This window comes from Oryzias latipes, chromosome 18, assembly GCF_002234675.1.
Source record: "Oryzias latipes chromosome 18, ASM223467v1".
Taxonomy (NCBI): Eukaryota; Metazoa; Chordata; class Actinopteri; order Beloniformes; family Adrianichthyidae; genus Oryzias; species Oryzias latipes.
The window spans coordinates 5,355,119-5,373,636 of NC_019876.2; the positions used below are offsets into that span (position 1 = coordinate 5,355,119).

The 18,518-nt window shown below is 40.4% G+C and overlaps 1 protein-coding gene across 1 annotated transcript in view; it reads right to left on the reverse strand.

Annotated features, from left to right (window-relative positions):
- The window catches only part of cyp26b1 (cytochrome P450, family 26, subfamily B, polypeptide 1), a 31,554-nt gene extending 15,920 nt beyond the window's left edge, over positions 1–15,634 (reverse strand). The window contains exon 1 of the mRNA NM_001278821.1: positions 15,431–15,634. Coding sequence (NP_001265750.1) covers positions 15,431–15,634 — 204 coding nt within the window. The remainder of the gene's footprint in view (positions 1–15,430) is intronic.
- Between the last annotated feature and the right edge of the window lie 2,884 nt (positions 15,635–18,518).

The window sequence follows — 18,518 nt, forward strand, 5'->3', positions numbered from 1 at the left end:
TCTGCACGCCAGTATTCACACGTACCGCTAAAGCTAGACTCTCAAGTACATGCATGTGCCGGTCCAAATGTGCAGTCTCACACATGCACTTCGCATTCATAAAGCACACACACACAAAAAAAGCAGAGTAAATAAACACATAGAGGCCCAACTGCAAACTGCCGAAGCAACACTTACTGGTTTGACCCCGTTTTACTCCAGGGGAAAGAGATATTTGCAACTGTGAGGCGCACACACTCTCTCTTTGTAGAGGTAAACATCTGTGAAAACTACACTCCAGTCCAACCTTTAATTGATAAATAGTCTAATTTTTTTTAGAACAAATGTTTTTTTCCCCAATAAAAAATGTCCTATTGAAACCAGCATAAAGAACCTGTGTAGTACCTATACAGCAGGAAAATGAAGTCTCTAATTTTAGCGTGTAGTTTGTCTCCTGGCCGGGACACACCTCTGGCAGCAACGCAGCGTTCTATTTCTGATCACGTGTCCACGCACACACACACACACACACACACGCGGCTTCATCCTAGACTCCTTGCAGCGATTCAGATTTACGGTGTAATTTGTGGCCCAGAGTCCTGCAGGGAAGCCTTGATGCGTTCAATAAAATCTGAAACACAACCTGCTTCAGTTTCCAAGAACTGTTAAACGGAGGAGGTGTTTAAGATCTGCACCGACGACCTGCTCAATCACTGCCTGTCATACCGCATGAAATTATTGGTCAAACATAAAAATAAACTGCAACATTTGATCCAAAACACTTATGTAACGCCTTCAAGAGTTGCTGCACCAAAGTTAGGCTCCCTTTTCAAAAACTACAAAGAGAAAGGTGGGGAAAAAAAGACAAAGCTATTCTAAATTTCTGATTTGAATACTCGGTATCAAGAAATTACGCCCTAAAAGTGTAAGAAACACCAATAATTTCCAAAATAATTGTTCTGTTTTGGAGATTCTGCTGTTTGGAATTAAACACTTTGGGGTAAAACATCGTAATTATTATAGCAATTTCGTCATTTTCACGCAAATGAAGTCGGTCACTCCTTCTCCGATTGTATATAATATTCATCTTTTACTAATCATTTTTACTTTATTTACAACTAATTGGAAAGATTTGAACCTTTTATTGAACAAAAAAATGTATGCTAAATATGTAGCATTAGCTTGATGCTATTAACGCTAGCCTTTGTTAGCTTGCTTCCTATTTTAATTCTAGCTTCTTGTAAAAATAAAACAAAAAACTGCAGTTTCTAATTGACCACAAAGGTCAAATATATTTTTACTATAATTCTGGAAAACAAGAATTTACAAGAGTATAAAAACAGAAAATTAGAAAAAAAGTATATTTAAAAAAAAACAGGAATAAAAAGCTACAGAGACTAGTTTTATCAAATAACCGACAACTCAACATCTCAAGGCTGCGAATTTGGTCAAAACAGAAATATGAAAGTTAAGACGCAAACAGACTTTTAAGTCAAAACGGATCTTTTGTTTTAAATAAGAAGGTCATGAAGTAGAAACAAAACTGGCTAACGGAGCCTCATCGCGTCTTTCCGAGAAATCTGCCACTTTGTTGCGTTTGCCGCTACTTTATTCCAAAAACAACATGGAGAAACCAACAAATGTGAAACTGATACATTCAATCAGTCAATCAAACTATTTAGTATGTTACATTTGGAAAAAAAGGACATACCTTGTCATTTTCTGTTTTTTATTTTATTTAAAAAAAAAATTTATTGATCAATACAATTATTTGTTGTGATTATTGTAAAATGAAAATGTATTCACTTGCATAACATACCCAATTTTGGAATTGGGTATAAAAATTGCATTTCTGAAATATTTCCTTACATTTACTTTGCTAGATTTGGTTTTTAAATACGTATGAACTAACTACACATTAAAAATGTGAAATATCTGGTATTTTACGATCCTTTTAACCACCGTATGTCACTAATTCATACATACCATTAAACCTAGGACTCCACTTAATTAGCCATCATCTTGAATGGATAGATTTTTTTCATATAATTGGAAATAAACACAGATGTGAAGAAGTTAGGACTCTGTTGCATTAAGAATCAATGTGCAGTTGTTGGCATTGTGTTGTAGTGATTGGATTTGAATCATTGTTGGAGCATCGCACCAACATTTCTGCTTAATTGCTCGTTGTTTTAGGGTGGATTCACGCCACGCCACGCCACGCTTTCCTGGGAAGCTATAACAAATATTACTTGTCAAAAACCTTACGGTCAACCTAACCACAAGCCGTTTTCCTACCCTGGGACCTTTCTCACCTTCTTTCAACGCACGTCGCATGTTTTCCCGAGTGAACTAAATTGAGTGCAGATGCATTTCGGCCTCTCTGCTGAGGCTAAATGTTGCTTTCGGAGCCAGACGGTTTTTATGGATGAAAAGTGAGGCTAATTAACATCCTGTTCAATATGCCCCCGAACTCTGTGTTCATTACAGCACTTAAGCTGCCTCAGATGTTCCAACCTCCTGGTTGAGAGGTGTTGATGCCATGTTCTTCACCCTGAGCTGAACTGTACTGGTGTTGTGGAGCATCATCATCGTCATCATCACCAACAACAGATGATGCGTACTTTCCTGTCAGGTTTCAGCACAGTTACGGTTCACTTGGATCTCATCTCCTCATTCTGTCACCGCGGCAGATTCCAGCTGCTCTCTCTCTCTCTCTCGGTACAAACTGTTGACCCGAGGTGTTTTGACAGCTCCGGTACACTTCCTCATTTTACTGTGGCATGCACACACACGCTAACGGGTTCCCTCCACCGCCCTGGGGTTGTGTGTGTGTGTGTGTGTTTTTTAAAGCTACATTTTGCTGCCACATGGATGTGGAGTGGTTTAGTATGTCTGCCTGGCAGGCGCACGAACACACACACTCAAACGGGCCAACTCAAAGGGAGTTCCTCAGGCAGCGAGACAAGGCTGCCTTTCACACTCCCAGATACAGCATCAGATTGGACTGATTGTGTACTCCTTTTTCGGTGAGAGCATTATGTGTACTTTCTACTACAACTTATATTTCCATTGCTCCCAACTTTTTTGGGACTTTGGCAGCAAACTGAAGGTTTTTATCTGTTGTTCTGTTTAAAAATACTGAATTTACCAAAACGTATTGCAAGAAATGTATGGGCGGAGTGATATTTAACATTTAACACATTCCCCCTAACTGTCCGCCTCAAACCACGGAGACCACGCACACACGTGTGCACATGCGGGGCAAGTATGGAAAATCATGATGCCATGTCGCCACGGCACTCCTGCAGGAGAAACGCATATGGCGCCCGCGCGCACACACACGACACACAGAGCCGAAGCGCAGCCGCAGAGACGCCGGCGTCACAGCTTCTCACCAAAACGCAATTTCCCCCCCAAACATCAGTGGAGCAGAGGAGCCCTCACTGTAAACACAAAAAAAGGGGGGGGGGAATAAATAAATAAAGCCCAGAAACCAAAATTACCACCGCAACATTACGGCTGATTTTACCACCATGTCAGAGGCAGCGGGCTCTGATGCAAGATGAAAACCATAAAAAGGCTTCTCTTAATGATGGCGGGAGACGTTTTCAAGTCCTTTTTTTTAATTTTTTTTTGTGGTCATGATGCCTGGCAACTAAGAGAAGTACAAGCTGGCGGCGGAGACACAAAACATGATGTCTGCACCACCTGATTTTAATTTTTTCCAGCTCCATGCAGTCAGCAGCTGTAATTTCGTAAGTTACGCTTGGACAAAGACTGCAGTCACATGCACTGCATTTTATTTACAGTTTGGCTCGCACAACTGTCTTTCTTTAAACAATTCCCACTTTTGTGCGACTATTTCAACCACAACCTCTAGGATATTATTGCATTTATCAAAAGTGTTTTAAGAGGGAGATTTTTCAAATTTGATCATTTTGCAAACATTAACACTGGTAACTCACCACGATCTCCGCTTTTTCTTTACATTAATGCAGTTTGATGTTTTATAAAGTTATGAAATGAATATACTTATAATATTTTTTAATTTTGCCAGATTGGTTGAATTTTTTACAGAAGTTACGGCGAAACACGTACAAATTCGGTTAACACATGGTCTATAATCTAAACATTTTAAAGTTTTAAAGTGTCTTGTTTAGTTCAGACATCTTTTAACGTAAATTTAAATGCTGTACCTGAAAACAGACTCCAGATACCAGCGGTGTCACCATGGAAACCACAGATTTAACTGTCAGTTCTAAATGAAAACCACAGAGCTGCCTTTTCCTCTTAATTTTTATTCTTGTGGTTAATTTTAATGCAAAGACAAATCAATAGATAGATGGCTTTTATAAAAAACAAGTCATTGGCTGTGTAGTTTAAAATCAGTTATGCAATTATGCACTTTTTACTGTTTCGATTGAAATAGCCATAGGCTCTTTAAATATTTAGATATTGAGATTTAGCTAAAATAGTGACAAACATTGCAATATTTAAGTCTTTATTTGTTACAGTTTAAAGGACATTTTAACGTTAAAGTGTTCGTAAAGTAAGTAAAAAAGGAAGTAGCTACACTTAAGACCAAATTTCCTCTGTTTGACGTTTTGGCTTTCAAGGACGAAAGTTAGGAATTGGGATAAAAATGAGTTAATTTTGACTTTTTTTTAATCAATCCATTTGTTTCCACAAAGATCTCAGTTCACCTTGAGGTAAGAATAAAACTGTCGTATTTGAAAATGGGGCTCAAACAGAAGCTTGGTTAAAGAGAAGAGAGGTCAAATCAAGTCCGAGTTAGAAAGACATGCTGGAAGGAAATCATTTCATCAGCAAATAGAACCCCTAAAGTATTTTAGCTGTGTTTGTTTCTACCGTCTGGTCAGAGTGGTTCATGTATTCTGTGATGTCAGCCGCTACAGAGTCTCTTTTATACTTTTTTCAACAAAACGTGATCCGATATTTCTAAAGAACGCCAATAAAGGAGGGAGAGGGGGAGTTTTCTAGAAGGGTTTTCCACACACAGCATCATTACACACTTTCTGAGTAGCGCCACCCCGATCACAGAAAATCTCATAAAATCTCCCTGTTTCTCTTGTTCTCTACACACACACACACACACAAACACATACGCACACACTGTCCCAGGACAGCGAGCTAACCCGCCGGCTGTGCTAAAAATACCTCCGTCTGTTCTGTTAGGGTTGGCCTGGGGGCGAACTTGGGCCGGGGCTTATAAATGTCCTCTTTGTAACGCAGTGGAAATGTCCAACAAATGACTCTTTTATTAGGGCAAGACAAAAAACACAGCTAATTATGTTTACTCAGATCAACCCACACACACACACTCTATGTGCCAGTGTGTGAGAGGAGTTGGTGAAAACGTCTGCATGGGGAGTGGGAAAGTACAAATACAGGGGCTGATTCGGATTTTTCTGACTCCAAACGACGATTGGAGACTGTCCCCTTTAATCCTTCACCAACACAAAACCCAAAGTGACAAAATGCATCCAACATGAATTACTAACTGATCCCTATAATGTCAAAGGTCAACATAAGACAGTAAACGTAAAAACTGAACTAAAGGTTTCTTCAGTGGAAACATAGATCTTAATCCTTCATTTCAAATTTACCAAACTATAAAACTGAAATGGGAATTTGAGGTTTTTGCCAAACAGCCTTTGCTTTAATAAGCTAAACAGTTTACCCTTGTCCCTACAAATTGTACCGTCTTCCACTTAAACAGGCTGGTGTTCTTACGGAGGCTTACCTGTTGGTAAGGTAGAACGGGTCTGACAAGAACAGTAGGGTCCCAGCCAATCATAGAGCCTGAATTAAAAATGGTCTTCTTCATCAGTTTTCCTGGTTTCACCGTTTATGTGGCATAAACCGCTCTCATTGGATGCCGTAATTTTGGCTTTTAGCTCTTCCTTTAATGAGACTAGTCTTATTATGTCGTTTTTATGCACACAAATTAGCATGTTGTGTGCACAAATGAGCATTTCATGTGCACAAAGGAACTTTTTTACAATTATAGAGTTTACATTAAAAGACAACACCTGTATTGTAATATTGTCAATGTGCTTTTATTTCTTTGGTATTTTGTGTGCACAAATTATTTGTTGGTAAAAAATGATAATAAAAGCCCAATTTGTGGCCACAAAATGCCAAATTAAGGGAACAATGTATTTACTTTCTTTGTTTTCATTGTCGTGTCTAGGGCTCCGTAGGGTCCTGTGTTATGAGTGTTGGAAAACGGCTCACTAAAAGAAGCATTCCCATTTGTCGTCAATTCCTCTAAAGAAATGTTCAAATGTCCTCCACTTCTACGAATTGTACTTTAAAAAAAAGATATGGTTCACTTATTTTTACAAGCTACAATGCCAGTCTAAGGCTCAGATGAATCATGGGTAACGTGGGCTGCTATAGTCCATTGTACTGTTTTTACATGTTGAAAACCATATTTCTAAGGAATATTAGTCACGGTGGGAGGGACTTGTTGTTTTTTTTTTTAAATCAACTTGGTACAAATCAACAAAACGAAATAAATTTGACCCAAAACAGAAGAAGAAAGCAGGAAATGAGGCACGGCCCATACGTTCATGAAACCTGTGTTGGGAAACCAAGTTCCTACAAAGATTTCAACCATAGCTGCTTGACTGACAGGTGCATCCACACACACAAAGGTAATACCAGGAATCTCCATGGTAACACCTGAAATAAAGGTTAAGATGAAAAGTGAAAAAGCAGCAAGAACGGCGGAGAACAACAAGAGAGGAAACGAGGTCAGAGGCGGTGAGGGAATTCCTTCTCTCCTTTCAGCTGTCAATCATTTAGCTAGTGCCAGAGATACCAAGGAACCAGTCTGTGGGTTTCTGTGTGTGTGATTGTGCGTTTGAATGGTGCGATAGGTTCTCCGCTCGACAATGAGCGCCGTCCCTTTGCGTTCACGCCACCACATCACGGAGACACAGAGGGAGGAGGGGAATCAGATGAAATAAGAAAGTGGGATGAGTGAAAGGAAACTAAAGAGAGCGTACGGAAAAAAGAGGAGGAGGGATTAGTAATAGTGGAGGGAAAAAAGAAGGTGTAAATGAGCAAAGGGCCAAAAAAACGGATGTAGAGAAAGCGAGCGCAGAGCGTGGCAGTGGAGGCGGAGAGATGGGATGGCTGCTCGTTTCTAAAAGAACGGATTGAAAAGCGGAAAAAAAAAAGTTTCAGATGGTTCAGCCAGAAAACACAGAGAATGGAGAGAGGAGAAGCAGGGAGGACTGGCCCCTGACCCGGGGACATTATAAAAAGGGAGATTATAGTTGTTCAAAACTCTCTAAGCACTAACCCCAGGACCCCAGCTAATACCTCAACGCGCACACACAAACACACAAACACTACAAGGAAATGCACACAAACAGCTCCAAACTCACATGCGGCGCTGAACTACTCGGCTTCCACTGTTATCGATGAAGCATCTGCTGTAAATGTCCACCCGGAGCTTCTTCAACACATGACCTTGTACGTGGAGCCTTCTTCCAATTTCATGAAATTTTACATTAAAAAATTTAGATTTTTCTTTTTAAAAACCGAAACTTTTACAACAAGGTTTTTCATATAAACCTATAAGACAGCAACTGCAAAAGAGAACATTAAACGTGTTTAATTATCAACGAAATTTCTGGACTTAATTAAAGGAAAACTACTTAATTTAAAAAATATTCTTCAAAGAAAAGTGTTCAGTTAACGGCAGGAACTTTGATTCAGAAAATGTTATTTTTTGGGTCTAAATGTATCACTTTCTCCGTTGTAAACCTTTCTGACGAACAAACATTTCTTGACTAATTACTAATGTTTATTTCGTCCTTTTGTTTCTGTCCATAATATGTGAATCATCAGGAATTTATTTATTGAAATGTTTTATATAATCTAAAACTCCCAACAAAATGATGATCGCAACTTATAAATCACTATTTATAACCACAAATATCACATTTTAAAAAGTCAGTGTACGGAATTTTTTTTTTTTTAAATCACCTATTGCAGTAAAACATGAAAGCGCATAATACTTAAAGTAAAGGTTGACGTTAAATGAAAAAGTGAAGACGAAGCGTGATTTTTCCATCATGTAAAGTACAGCTCCATCATGCGGAATTCTTGACCCGTTAAACCTTCTTTTCCTTAGTGATGTTAAGATGAATTGATGCTTTTTTCCACATTAAACTTCTTTTGTGTTATTGCGGTAGGAATAAAAAAGTCGTGAGTCATTTTTGGACAGCCGTGGGCAGAGACACACGGTGGACCGGCGCTGGTTTTCAGGTTCCGTGAAGGTTAATCCGCTTCACGCTACAGATTCAATAAAACTTGGACCTGAAGCCGAAATCTCAAAAAAACTATTGTCATACGTGACATCAATGATCAGAAAAACTGTACAACTAATAAGTTTCAAGTAAATATAAGTCAATTTTTTTGTAGCTTTTTTGGTTGATGAGTCCTACTTTCTTCAAGAAAATGCAAAAGTACAACAGACACAATCATAGAACCCAAACAGCGACAGAAATCAAGTATTTGAGTCATCTCTGCGATAAATATGTAGTTTGATAATTCCGCTTTTTATTGTGAGACAGTTTGAAAGCAGAAAACTGATGGTTTGAGCTTTAACCCCTCTACAACACAATTGTCCGCACATGTCATTCAAAATATGGAAAACTAGAAATTGGAATCATCACTGAGAGAAACCGAGTCAATGACGCCAAATTTGTTGTTAAACTTTTTACGTGTAGATTTGAAAAACCGACGAGGACGTCACTAAGAGAAAGAACGACTCAGGGCTCTACTCGCCCCAGGACGAGGCCGCTGGAGGAGGGAGCAGAGTGTCCTCGGGGTGAATCAAGGGGCAGCGGTGAACGCTGCCAGTACCTCCTGCTAATCTACAAGAGCAGGAGGCGGTCAACGAAGATGGACGGATGGAGAAAATGAGGCCAGTGCTAACTATACCCGCTTTTTTTTGACTCAACTGCACAGTTGAATACGTGAGGAGATTAAAAAAGACGGATGCTAAAGATGAGGGGTAAGCAAAAAATTCAAATAAACGACTGGACCAAATGGGAAGTTTTAAAATGTAAGGACAAAATTCTGTGTAAAATAACGATAAAACGGAAAAAAATTACAACTTAGTGGATAAACGTACAATTTTTAAAAAGAGGTTAACGTGAACTATTTTTATTAATTAAGACAACAGAACATGCAGTTAGTTCTTCATCATCAACTTGACTACATTATGAATTTTTTTTAATTTTAGCTGGAAAACAAATAAGAACAAACAGGGAGAAGCTTAAGGCTAGCTGGGTGCGCGTCCTCGGAGGTTCAAGGGTCCTGCCTTGAATGTTAACACTTTTACGCCACACACACACCAAAGGGCTGCCCCTTGTGCCCGCTCAATGAACTATGTATCTCTTGCCGAGCACACAAACACTTGCCAGTTCCCTGCCATGCCAAAAGAAAGAAGATGAAAACAAAGGAGAGACAAAGGGGCGGCGCTCTGGATTCATTTTACATCTACGGGGGAAAACAAATGTACATCAAAATATTTTGCATAGGAAGTTTCTGTTGTGCGCTTGTGCAGCCTTGAGGCGGAAACACAGTAACCCGCAATAAAGAAAAGGTCACATTTCCTCCACTGGTGGAGCCCATTTAAGGGACAATTTGAGTAATAACAAGGAGAGCAGAACCACCAGACCGCCTTTCATGGATTTAAGGAGAATGTCCAAAACATTAATTTGATATGTTTTGTTAAATAATAGAAATCTGCACATGGACTGGTAAAGTATAACTAGCTCTAATTGGAAGTAATGCACCAATGTATAATAACTACTTACAAAAAAGGTAAGTATAATAAGAGTGAGATTATTTATGAAATAATTATGTTTAGTATAAGTGTGATTTTAATGAATATATATATATATATATATATATATATATATATATATATATATATATATGTGTATATATATATCTATAAATATATACCTATATGTGCATATATAAGTGTATATATAAATGTGTGTATGTATATATATATATACACACATACGTATACGTATATATATATACATATAGGTATATTTATACATATATATATATATATATATATATATATATATATATATGTATATATATACACACACACACACACATATATATGTATATATATATGTATATATGTAGGTACATGTATATAAATATATGTGCATATATATATATGTATATACACATACGTGTATATATATATATCTCAATATATCGATATATAGATATATGTTCCAGTTGTTTCTTGTCTCATTTTAGTATTTTGTTTGTTTGTTTTGATTTCTTGAAATGAACCACTTCCAAAAGTCCCTTTTTTGTGAAATATAAAAAAAACATTCTGAACTATAAAAACCCATTTGAAAACAAATTTCTCTCAATATCTCAAAGCTAGATTTTTGTCAAATCTGTTTACGTTTTTGCATCAAGCGGATTTAACAAGACTGGAAAAATTCAACTCTTTCGAAATCTCAAAGTACCTCAATAAACCTGACAGCAGCAGGTCTTTGCATGTCTTGATTCAGAGGAAAGAGTTCACGATTAGAAGCAGAATAGCAGAGGAACACTCTTCCTTGTTTTATGATTGTGTTTGGCATTCAGGAGTGGTATAACTTGGCCAGCTTTCCTTTATACTTCCTCACTGAACAATTTCTGTGTGTCTTCTCTGATTTAATTTGTAGGGTTACAGTCGGAGACATTTTCTGATTTCCGCATAATCTTTCCTTGTTAAGCAAGAGGAATGAGCAGAAAGGGGACTTTTCTCGATCTACCAATTCGCTTTATATTTAAAAAAAGAATATGTCAGCTATAAATTACAGAGTATTTTAGACATAACTCATAATTTTTAACTGATAAAGAATGTAAAAAAAAGAGGAAAAACTGTGTGACTGTAATTAAAAGATAGTTCAACTTAAGGATTTTCAAAGTCCACATTTTCATAGTTTGCAGTTTATATTTCCAGTTACAGTTTCTTAATATCTGAAATATTATCTAGTCCTTAAAATGCTCACTTTTCTGTTCATCCTGGAGCTGCACCAATATTAATGCTGCTAAAAAATCTATGCGTTTATTGACGTACATAAACACAAGGACTTTGTTCAGAGTAAAAGTTGCTCTTAAGTGTTTGTCTTAAGTTGCATCCTTTTTCTAAAACGACTTTTGAATTCCTATTTTTTTTTATGTTATCTTTTGGATGCTTTAGTAGCTATCGTATTTACTGCATAAACCCAATCACGACAATCTGACATTTATTTATTTTTATTTAGGAATTTGGATACATTTGTAAAGATGACTATTGATGTTGATTTAAGAAACACAACTAAATAAAGTAAATAAATGTACCTGGATCTGTCGGAGGTGCAGATGTTCACCTGTATCACCAATATGGAGCTTATTCAGCTATTTGGACCACAAATTGGTTCCATGAAAAAGAAAACCTTCATGTCTGGTTGACATAAACTCTCTTCCTTCTTTTGGTAACTTATGATAGGTAAATAATCAAAGCAGTAAGACAGACTTTGTGATGTATGCGATTAAATTGGTGAAGATTTATCTTGTTAAACAAATATTTAAAAAATCTGAATGTCAATTTTTTATTGAAACACGTGTTTTGACCAAATTTGATGCACTGAAATTTGAATTATATGTCGTGTCTCGTTTTTTCTACTTTTCTTCACTTCTTATTTGAGAAGACTCTGTTAATACAAATGGCTCTAAGGGCACTTCACCATCATATTAACATTTGGAAAGAAACATCCAGATTTCAACAACTACTCCTTCTTTTATGTCAGGAATGGATATAAATGGTTTTCCATGTGTACCCGTTGGTTTAAAAGCTAAACGTAGGTATGCAGTTCTTGGTCCCGGAGTGTCTGTGCGTGTCGCTGCTCTGTAGCGCTCCCACTTGGCACCGTCCCTTCAGAGAGTTCAGGCTCTTAACCAGAGCAGACAGCTCTTTGGCAGAACAGTCATAACACTTTTTCTAACCACAGATCGCTTTCAAATGGATCCGTCACAGAAATGTGCACTGCTGCGTGAGCATGCCTGCTGAGGTTCAACTATACTGGAGGTGTATACTCTACACACACGTTATGACATTTAGTGTTTAGGTTGGAAATATATAAACAAACACAATGATTCTTTGTCATAATACATTCAAGCGTTACAGTTTTCCTGCCTAGCTAAAACTAAACTATTCTCATCGTCTGTCGTTGGTTTGGCGGAAAATCGTTAAACATAGCTAACCCTGTAACGCCAGAGCTTTACCTCCAATGTTGACGTTGGGTAAATTATCGTCAACTGTTTACACAATTGACATTATTCCAATGGATTCAGAAGCGCACAAAAGCAGCTTTGAGCTGATATGCAACACTTTGAAGGGTTTACGTAATTTACAAAAACCAGCTGATTCTGACGTAAACTTATGCTTAATAGCGTAAAGCTGCTTTAGCTCCAGTTCGTTGAATTTTCTTAACTTTTCAACCATTTATGCAATGACCACAATTCCTACAGATTCTGAAGTTGACAAAAGCAGCTTTGCGCTGATGTGCAACATTTTACAGTTGGGAAGTGTAAACGCAATAAAAGTAAATTAGCTGATTCTAACGTCCACTGTTGCAGAACGCAAAGTTGCTTTAGCTCCAGTGTTGACATTTGTTGAATATTCGTAACTTCCCAACCATACATAATTAACGAAATTCCAAAGGATTCTAATATGGGGAAAAGCAGTTTTGGATTGATATGCAACATAAGTCACATTAATTGCGTAAACTATCTTAAAGTTACAGTCGTTTAAGGAGCGTGTGTTGCCGGCGACAACTCCAGTGTTAAAAGTTTAACGAAAGTCTGTTCTAAAGACAAAAAAAAGCCTTTGTGATACTCGGATATCAGAACCTAAAACTTGTCTCTGCTGCCCCCGTGTGGTAAAGACTTCAACTCACACTCAGGTCAAAGTTGACAAATTAGCCACATTTTCGCATTAATTTGCACTTTTTCAGATCCCTTTTTCCAAAAGAGACTAGAGCAACAAATCCAGCAGCTGGGACTGTTGTTGGCTCCTCCCACATCCTCATGCATCAACCGCAAACACCAAAAAAAGCTCAAAGGTGGAGATATTTTGTTTGCTGTAGATCTTTAAACCGGAGTTAGCAGCAACATGTCACAGCTAGCAGAACCCAGATCCAGCAATAATAGGACAACATGTTGTTGTATTTCATAGAAAAGCTTCATCTGAACTATTTTTAATTTGGAAATGTTCATTACATTTACACAACATTGAAAAATTCAATGGCTTTTAGCAGCAGGGTTAGCTAAAAGTGAGTGCTTTCTAGCTAACCAGCGTTAGCACCACTATTGGTACTAATTTCTTCTTTTATTTTATTTATAACAGCATTTAAAAACATCTTGATTAGATTTAGGGTAAATCTAGAAAAACAACATTCCAAACCGATGAAAAACATTATTTTTTTGCTTTTCTTTGAACTCTATTCGTGACTATATAAGTGAACTGGACTGAGAGGCCCCTCCTCCCTGGCATTCCAAACAGGAAGTGACACCAAAAAACCCAAAATCCCACAGACTTCTACAGACAAATAAACAGCTATTACTCAGTCATTCTATTTGTGAGAATAATCATTCTTACTCTATGTTTTATTTCTAATTCTTAAAAAAAAAGTATTTTTAAATTATTCAAATTATAAACTGACCAATCAAATGCCTCAATAGAAGGAGGCGGTTTCAAGTTGAACATTCAGAATATTTGATTGACAGATTTTGCGTAACTTGCTTTCGAGTGGGTGTGGACTTACAACAAGCTGACTCCTGATTGGAGAGTCAACATGGCGGCGATAAAACGGTGACTGAGCCAGAAATAAGCCATTTTTTTGTGGGCGACGTCACACTCACACAGTCCAGTTCTCATATACACTCAATGATCCTTCTTCAAAGCTCGAACTTAGTGATTGACCTGTAAGATGCTTCTTTGGCACCCCCAGTGGTGAAACAGAGACACAGCAAGAGAGAACTTAAACCTGAGTGACATCTACAATATTTACAACTTTAAAAAATGAATGTTGAGGTAAAAAAACAGTTTGATTTGTTTTGTTTTTTTGGTCAAATATTGACACAAACAGAAGATTTTTCTCTATTTTTGTGACTTTTTATAAAAGTTCTGAACCAGTGATGTAAAACATTCTCCAGATACTGAGAAGACCACCTCAAAGAATAAAGAGGAAACAAGGATGAAGGTGCCATCAGGTTCCTCTGACCCACCCTATAGTTCCCACCGTGTGGATGAGGATCAACGCAGCATCTGGCCTCATCTTTCATTGTATTTAGGAGGTCTGGGTGCGTTCGCTCCTCGACCTTCGCTCTGATCTCACTTCAGAACATCCAGATCCAGCAGCGGTGACGCAGCAGCCAGAGCTCTGCCGGCTCTCCAGGCGTCTGGATCCAGTCGGTTCCTGTGAGTTCAGCCGCGCGCTGCCTCCGTCTGTCTGTCTGTCTGTCTGTCTGTCTGTCTGACCACCCACCACCACCACCACCACCTATCTATCCCCTCACCATCATGAGCTTGGCCGCGGGCCTCGGTTGTATTCCGGCAACGCGTCTCGCGCGCTGTCAGATGAAACCGAGAGGAGCACCGCGAGTTTCAAGTCGCACGCGCCAACGCCGCTGAGCTGTCCTGCGCTGCCGTTTGGGAGTCTGACTCTGTGGATTTTTTGTTCACGTTTTTGTGACGATTTAACGAAGAGATCGTGAATAACAGGCGCTTTCATGAAATGACTGGGACTGTTTGTGGCGTACGCACGCGCGCTGCCGGCTCTGCTGCTCCCGCAACTTTAAACAGGCTGTCAGTCAACTTACCAGCGCTGGAATCGGAGTTGCTGAGTGATTTCTGGAGCGTGACGCGCGCCGGAACGTGTGCCAAACGCAGCCGGGACGCGCAGGATCCGCGCCGTCATCCTTCCGAACCGATCAGTACTTTACTCCAGAACAACAAGCCCCGGGAAATCCCTGCAATCCCCGTCTTCCAGCTGCGTCAACAGTTCACCACCGCACCAGACGCGCAGTTTGACCCCGCGGCGCGCCGCGGTGACGCGCTGCGCTCCTGCGCAGAAGCCGATCTGATCCCCGCTGAGAGAGAAGGATCAGATCTCGGACGGCTGGACGCGCACAGACGGAGTGCAGCGCTTTGATGACCCCATCAGTGCGCGTATGCGCGCGGCGCGCAAACCTCTCTAAACTAACTGACGGAATGAAGCCAAAATCCTCCAAATCAGCCGCAACAATCATTTATTTAAAAAATAAAATCATATTTTTGGATAATGGACAAAGTGCAGACGCGCTTCAACACCCCCCTCCCCCCTCCGATTCTTACCTGGAGGAGCCAGTGGCAGGTCTCTCCGATGAAGGGGAAGCCCATGGAGCCTTTGGGCATGGGCAGCTTGCAGTTCTTGTCTCGAGTGGCGGTCCAGCGGAGCTGCCACAGCTGCTGGGACACCACCAGCAGCAGCGCCATGGACACCAGGCAGGCGGCCAGGGTGGCCAGAGCGGACACCAGGTCGAAGCTGTCGAACAGCATGATGGAGCAGAAGAATCTGGAGATGGATGTGCTCAAAAGTTTTTTGTTTTGGTTTTTTGGAGGGGGGCTGATGTCAGGTCGGTTTCAGACGCTCTGCTCTGCGCGCGCGCTCTGGAGATGCTCTAAAGAATGAATGAAGTGTGCGCACTGGGACTTCTTTCACTCACAAACTCTTGATTTGAATTTTAAAACCAACAAAAAAAAGTGTTTCTATGCCTCGAAAGAGGAAATGAAAGTCGGAGATGCTGCAGGTGGAACAAAGCCGGCAGCCTTTGAAGGAAAACCCTTTAATGGCTTAAACGCTGATGACTGGAATCACTCTTGGCTGAGGAGCACCCTGCAGTTTGAAATGTCATTTTCAGTCTTTGCTATGGGTCCTATAGTTTTTTTTTTTACTTGGAGTGAAGGAAAAATCTGCAGTTGGATTGAGACGCCGGGAGACACGTGGAAAAAGTGAAGCGGAGCACCAGAGCTCACAAGAGATGAACTTTTTTCAAAGTTCTGCAAAGATGGAAAATCTTGGCTTAAGAGGGAAATAAAATCTTCCAGGAGTGGCGTCTCTGTGAACTCCAAAAAAAAAAAAAGAGTAAAAAATGAAAAGAAAGTCAAAAATCTTCTGCAGAAGTTTGGATCTCTGTGGGTCAAAACCCGAGGAGTTCACGCACTGTGGAGATCCGTGAACTTCCAGGGATGAGAAGGTGCGCAGGAGATGCTCCGTCCTCTTTCTGCTTCTCTCACTTTCTGTCGTCTCCTCTCCTCTCTGTGTACCTTTCTGCCTCTGCGCGGTCCTCGCTCCCTCCCTCTCGGTGCCTACAAGTCACCCTCAGTGCGTGCGTGTGTGTGTGTGTGTGCGTAAAAGAATGTGCGTGCGTGGAGCCGGAGGCACCAATGAGTGTTTGTATAGCGCAGAGGCAACTGGAAGGCGAATGGGCGGCCAAGGGCTCCCGTCGCGCCCCTCCAACCCCACCCCACCTCGCTGCAGCTACGGCCAAAGAGGCAGCGAGTCTCCCCCCTACCATCCCTCCCCTCTGCTCCACCTCCTTCAGCTTCGGGAGCACCCCCCCCCCACACACACACACACACACACACACACTCAAAGGGAGGGGTTGGTGGTGTAAAGTGAGCGGCAAGCGGCGCAAGAGGAGAGGAGGCTCGGAGCGTGCTGAGGCTGGCGCGGCGCCAGGCGCAGAGGAGCAACAGCTTGCAGAACTCCGCGCGCGCGCTGCAGCCGCTCACCTGCGCTCTCCATGCGCGGATGCGGGCTCACCCGTACCGACGTGTGTGTGATCACACACCCGTACCGACGTGTGTGTGATCACAGAGCTGCAGGTCAAACGTGGCTTCAGAGGTGAATTTTGTTTTTTATTTTTTGGAAACGCGGCAGATCGCGTTGCGCCTTTGCGCACGAGTTTTCGCTCCTTTCTAGTACGTTGGGGGAGATTTGGTGGCTGAGTCACGTGACTTTTATCATTTTGAGTGAAACACAGTTCGAGAAGAAACCGTTTAGATCAGTGGAAGTGTTGGAGGCCCGTGCGTAAAACTGTTTTCCTTCCTTATGGATGTAGATGAAACGTTTGTTCTTTCTACTTCCCCTGTTCATCTTCATCATCCTCTTCCTCTTCCTACGTCAACGCTGCTTGATCGCGTTAATCAGCTAAGTAAGGGTCACACATGGGCCTCCCCCTCCTCCCCCCGCAACGACCTGATCCCCACAGAACACATGAGGGAATTTATCAGGTTCTTTGGATCCGGGGCGGTGGGTGTCACAGGTGGTTACATAACCAAAGAGCCCCCCCCCCCCCCCTCGTTCTTTGGCATCCTTTCATCGTCTTCTCGTTGGTTTCTTCTTTCTCTCCATTTTTTTTCTGAGCCCATCATCCAGAGGCTTTCCGGATCTTTTTTTTTCCTGCTCCTCATCTCTCCGCGCAAACTCTTGTTTTGGTGGACTGCGGCTCGAGGCTGCCGCCTAGCGGAGGGAAGCGGCACTGCAGCCGCTATGACATCAGATGAAGATGAATTTCCCTTTATTTCCTCCTGCTTTTACAGGTTTGTGACTCATTAATGATGCCTTTGTTCACAAAAACCTTTCATTCACAAGTAACTAAAAACAAAAAAACTCACAATCAATTAGAGTCTAGACCTACACTTTTTTGCGTGTTTTTCTCTGTCTTCCTTTTTAGCATTTTTCTTTCGCCAAGTTTGAAACATCTGTTTCTCCCCCATGTTTAATTCTTTGGGCACCACTGGTTAAAAATAACGTTTAAAGTCTTTTTTTAAATGTTTCTGGCTCTTTACTTTATGGATTTGTTACAGAAAAAGTGACCTACAAGCAAAACTCTACGTTTTATAAATTTTAACTTTAACTTTCTTTATTATACTATTTTGTTTGAAAGTTTAAAATATTTGAAACCACAAAATAAAGATTGAAGCACTTTTTTTTTTTGCATGTCAAAATGATTTGAACATTTAATTTTAAAAGTCGGCTTAAACCTGGAGAATGTTGTCTTCTGGGCTTTTAAAGTTAAATTTCACTTTTTTTGCCGTTCGTTTTGGGTTAGCAGGACTCCAAAAACAGACCAAAAGAAAAAAAGACAAAAGAAAAACCATAACCACAGTTAACGTTTTGTGGCCCACAGCCACTACATACTTCCGTCCCGTTTCTACCAGGCCTCACCGGCACAAAAGCTGCAAAGTGCTTTTTTTCCTAAAATGGTTGCTTCTCTGTAGGTTTTATCTCCATAGCAACCATATTATATTTTGGTCACCTGGGGTTGAGGAACAAGTGGATCTCATTTTTAGAAGAATTGGGAAAAGTACATTTTTGGATTTCCGTAGCGACGGAGGTTTTTTGTTAGCTACGCCCATATTCCTTATATGGTCATAG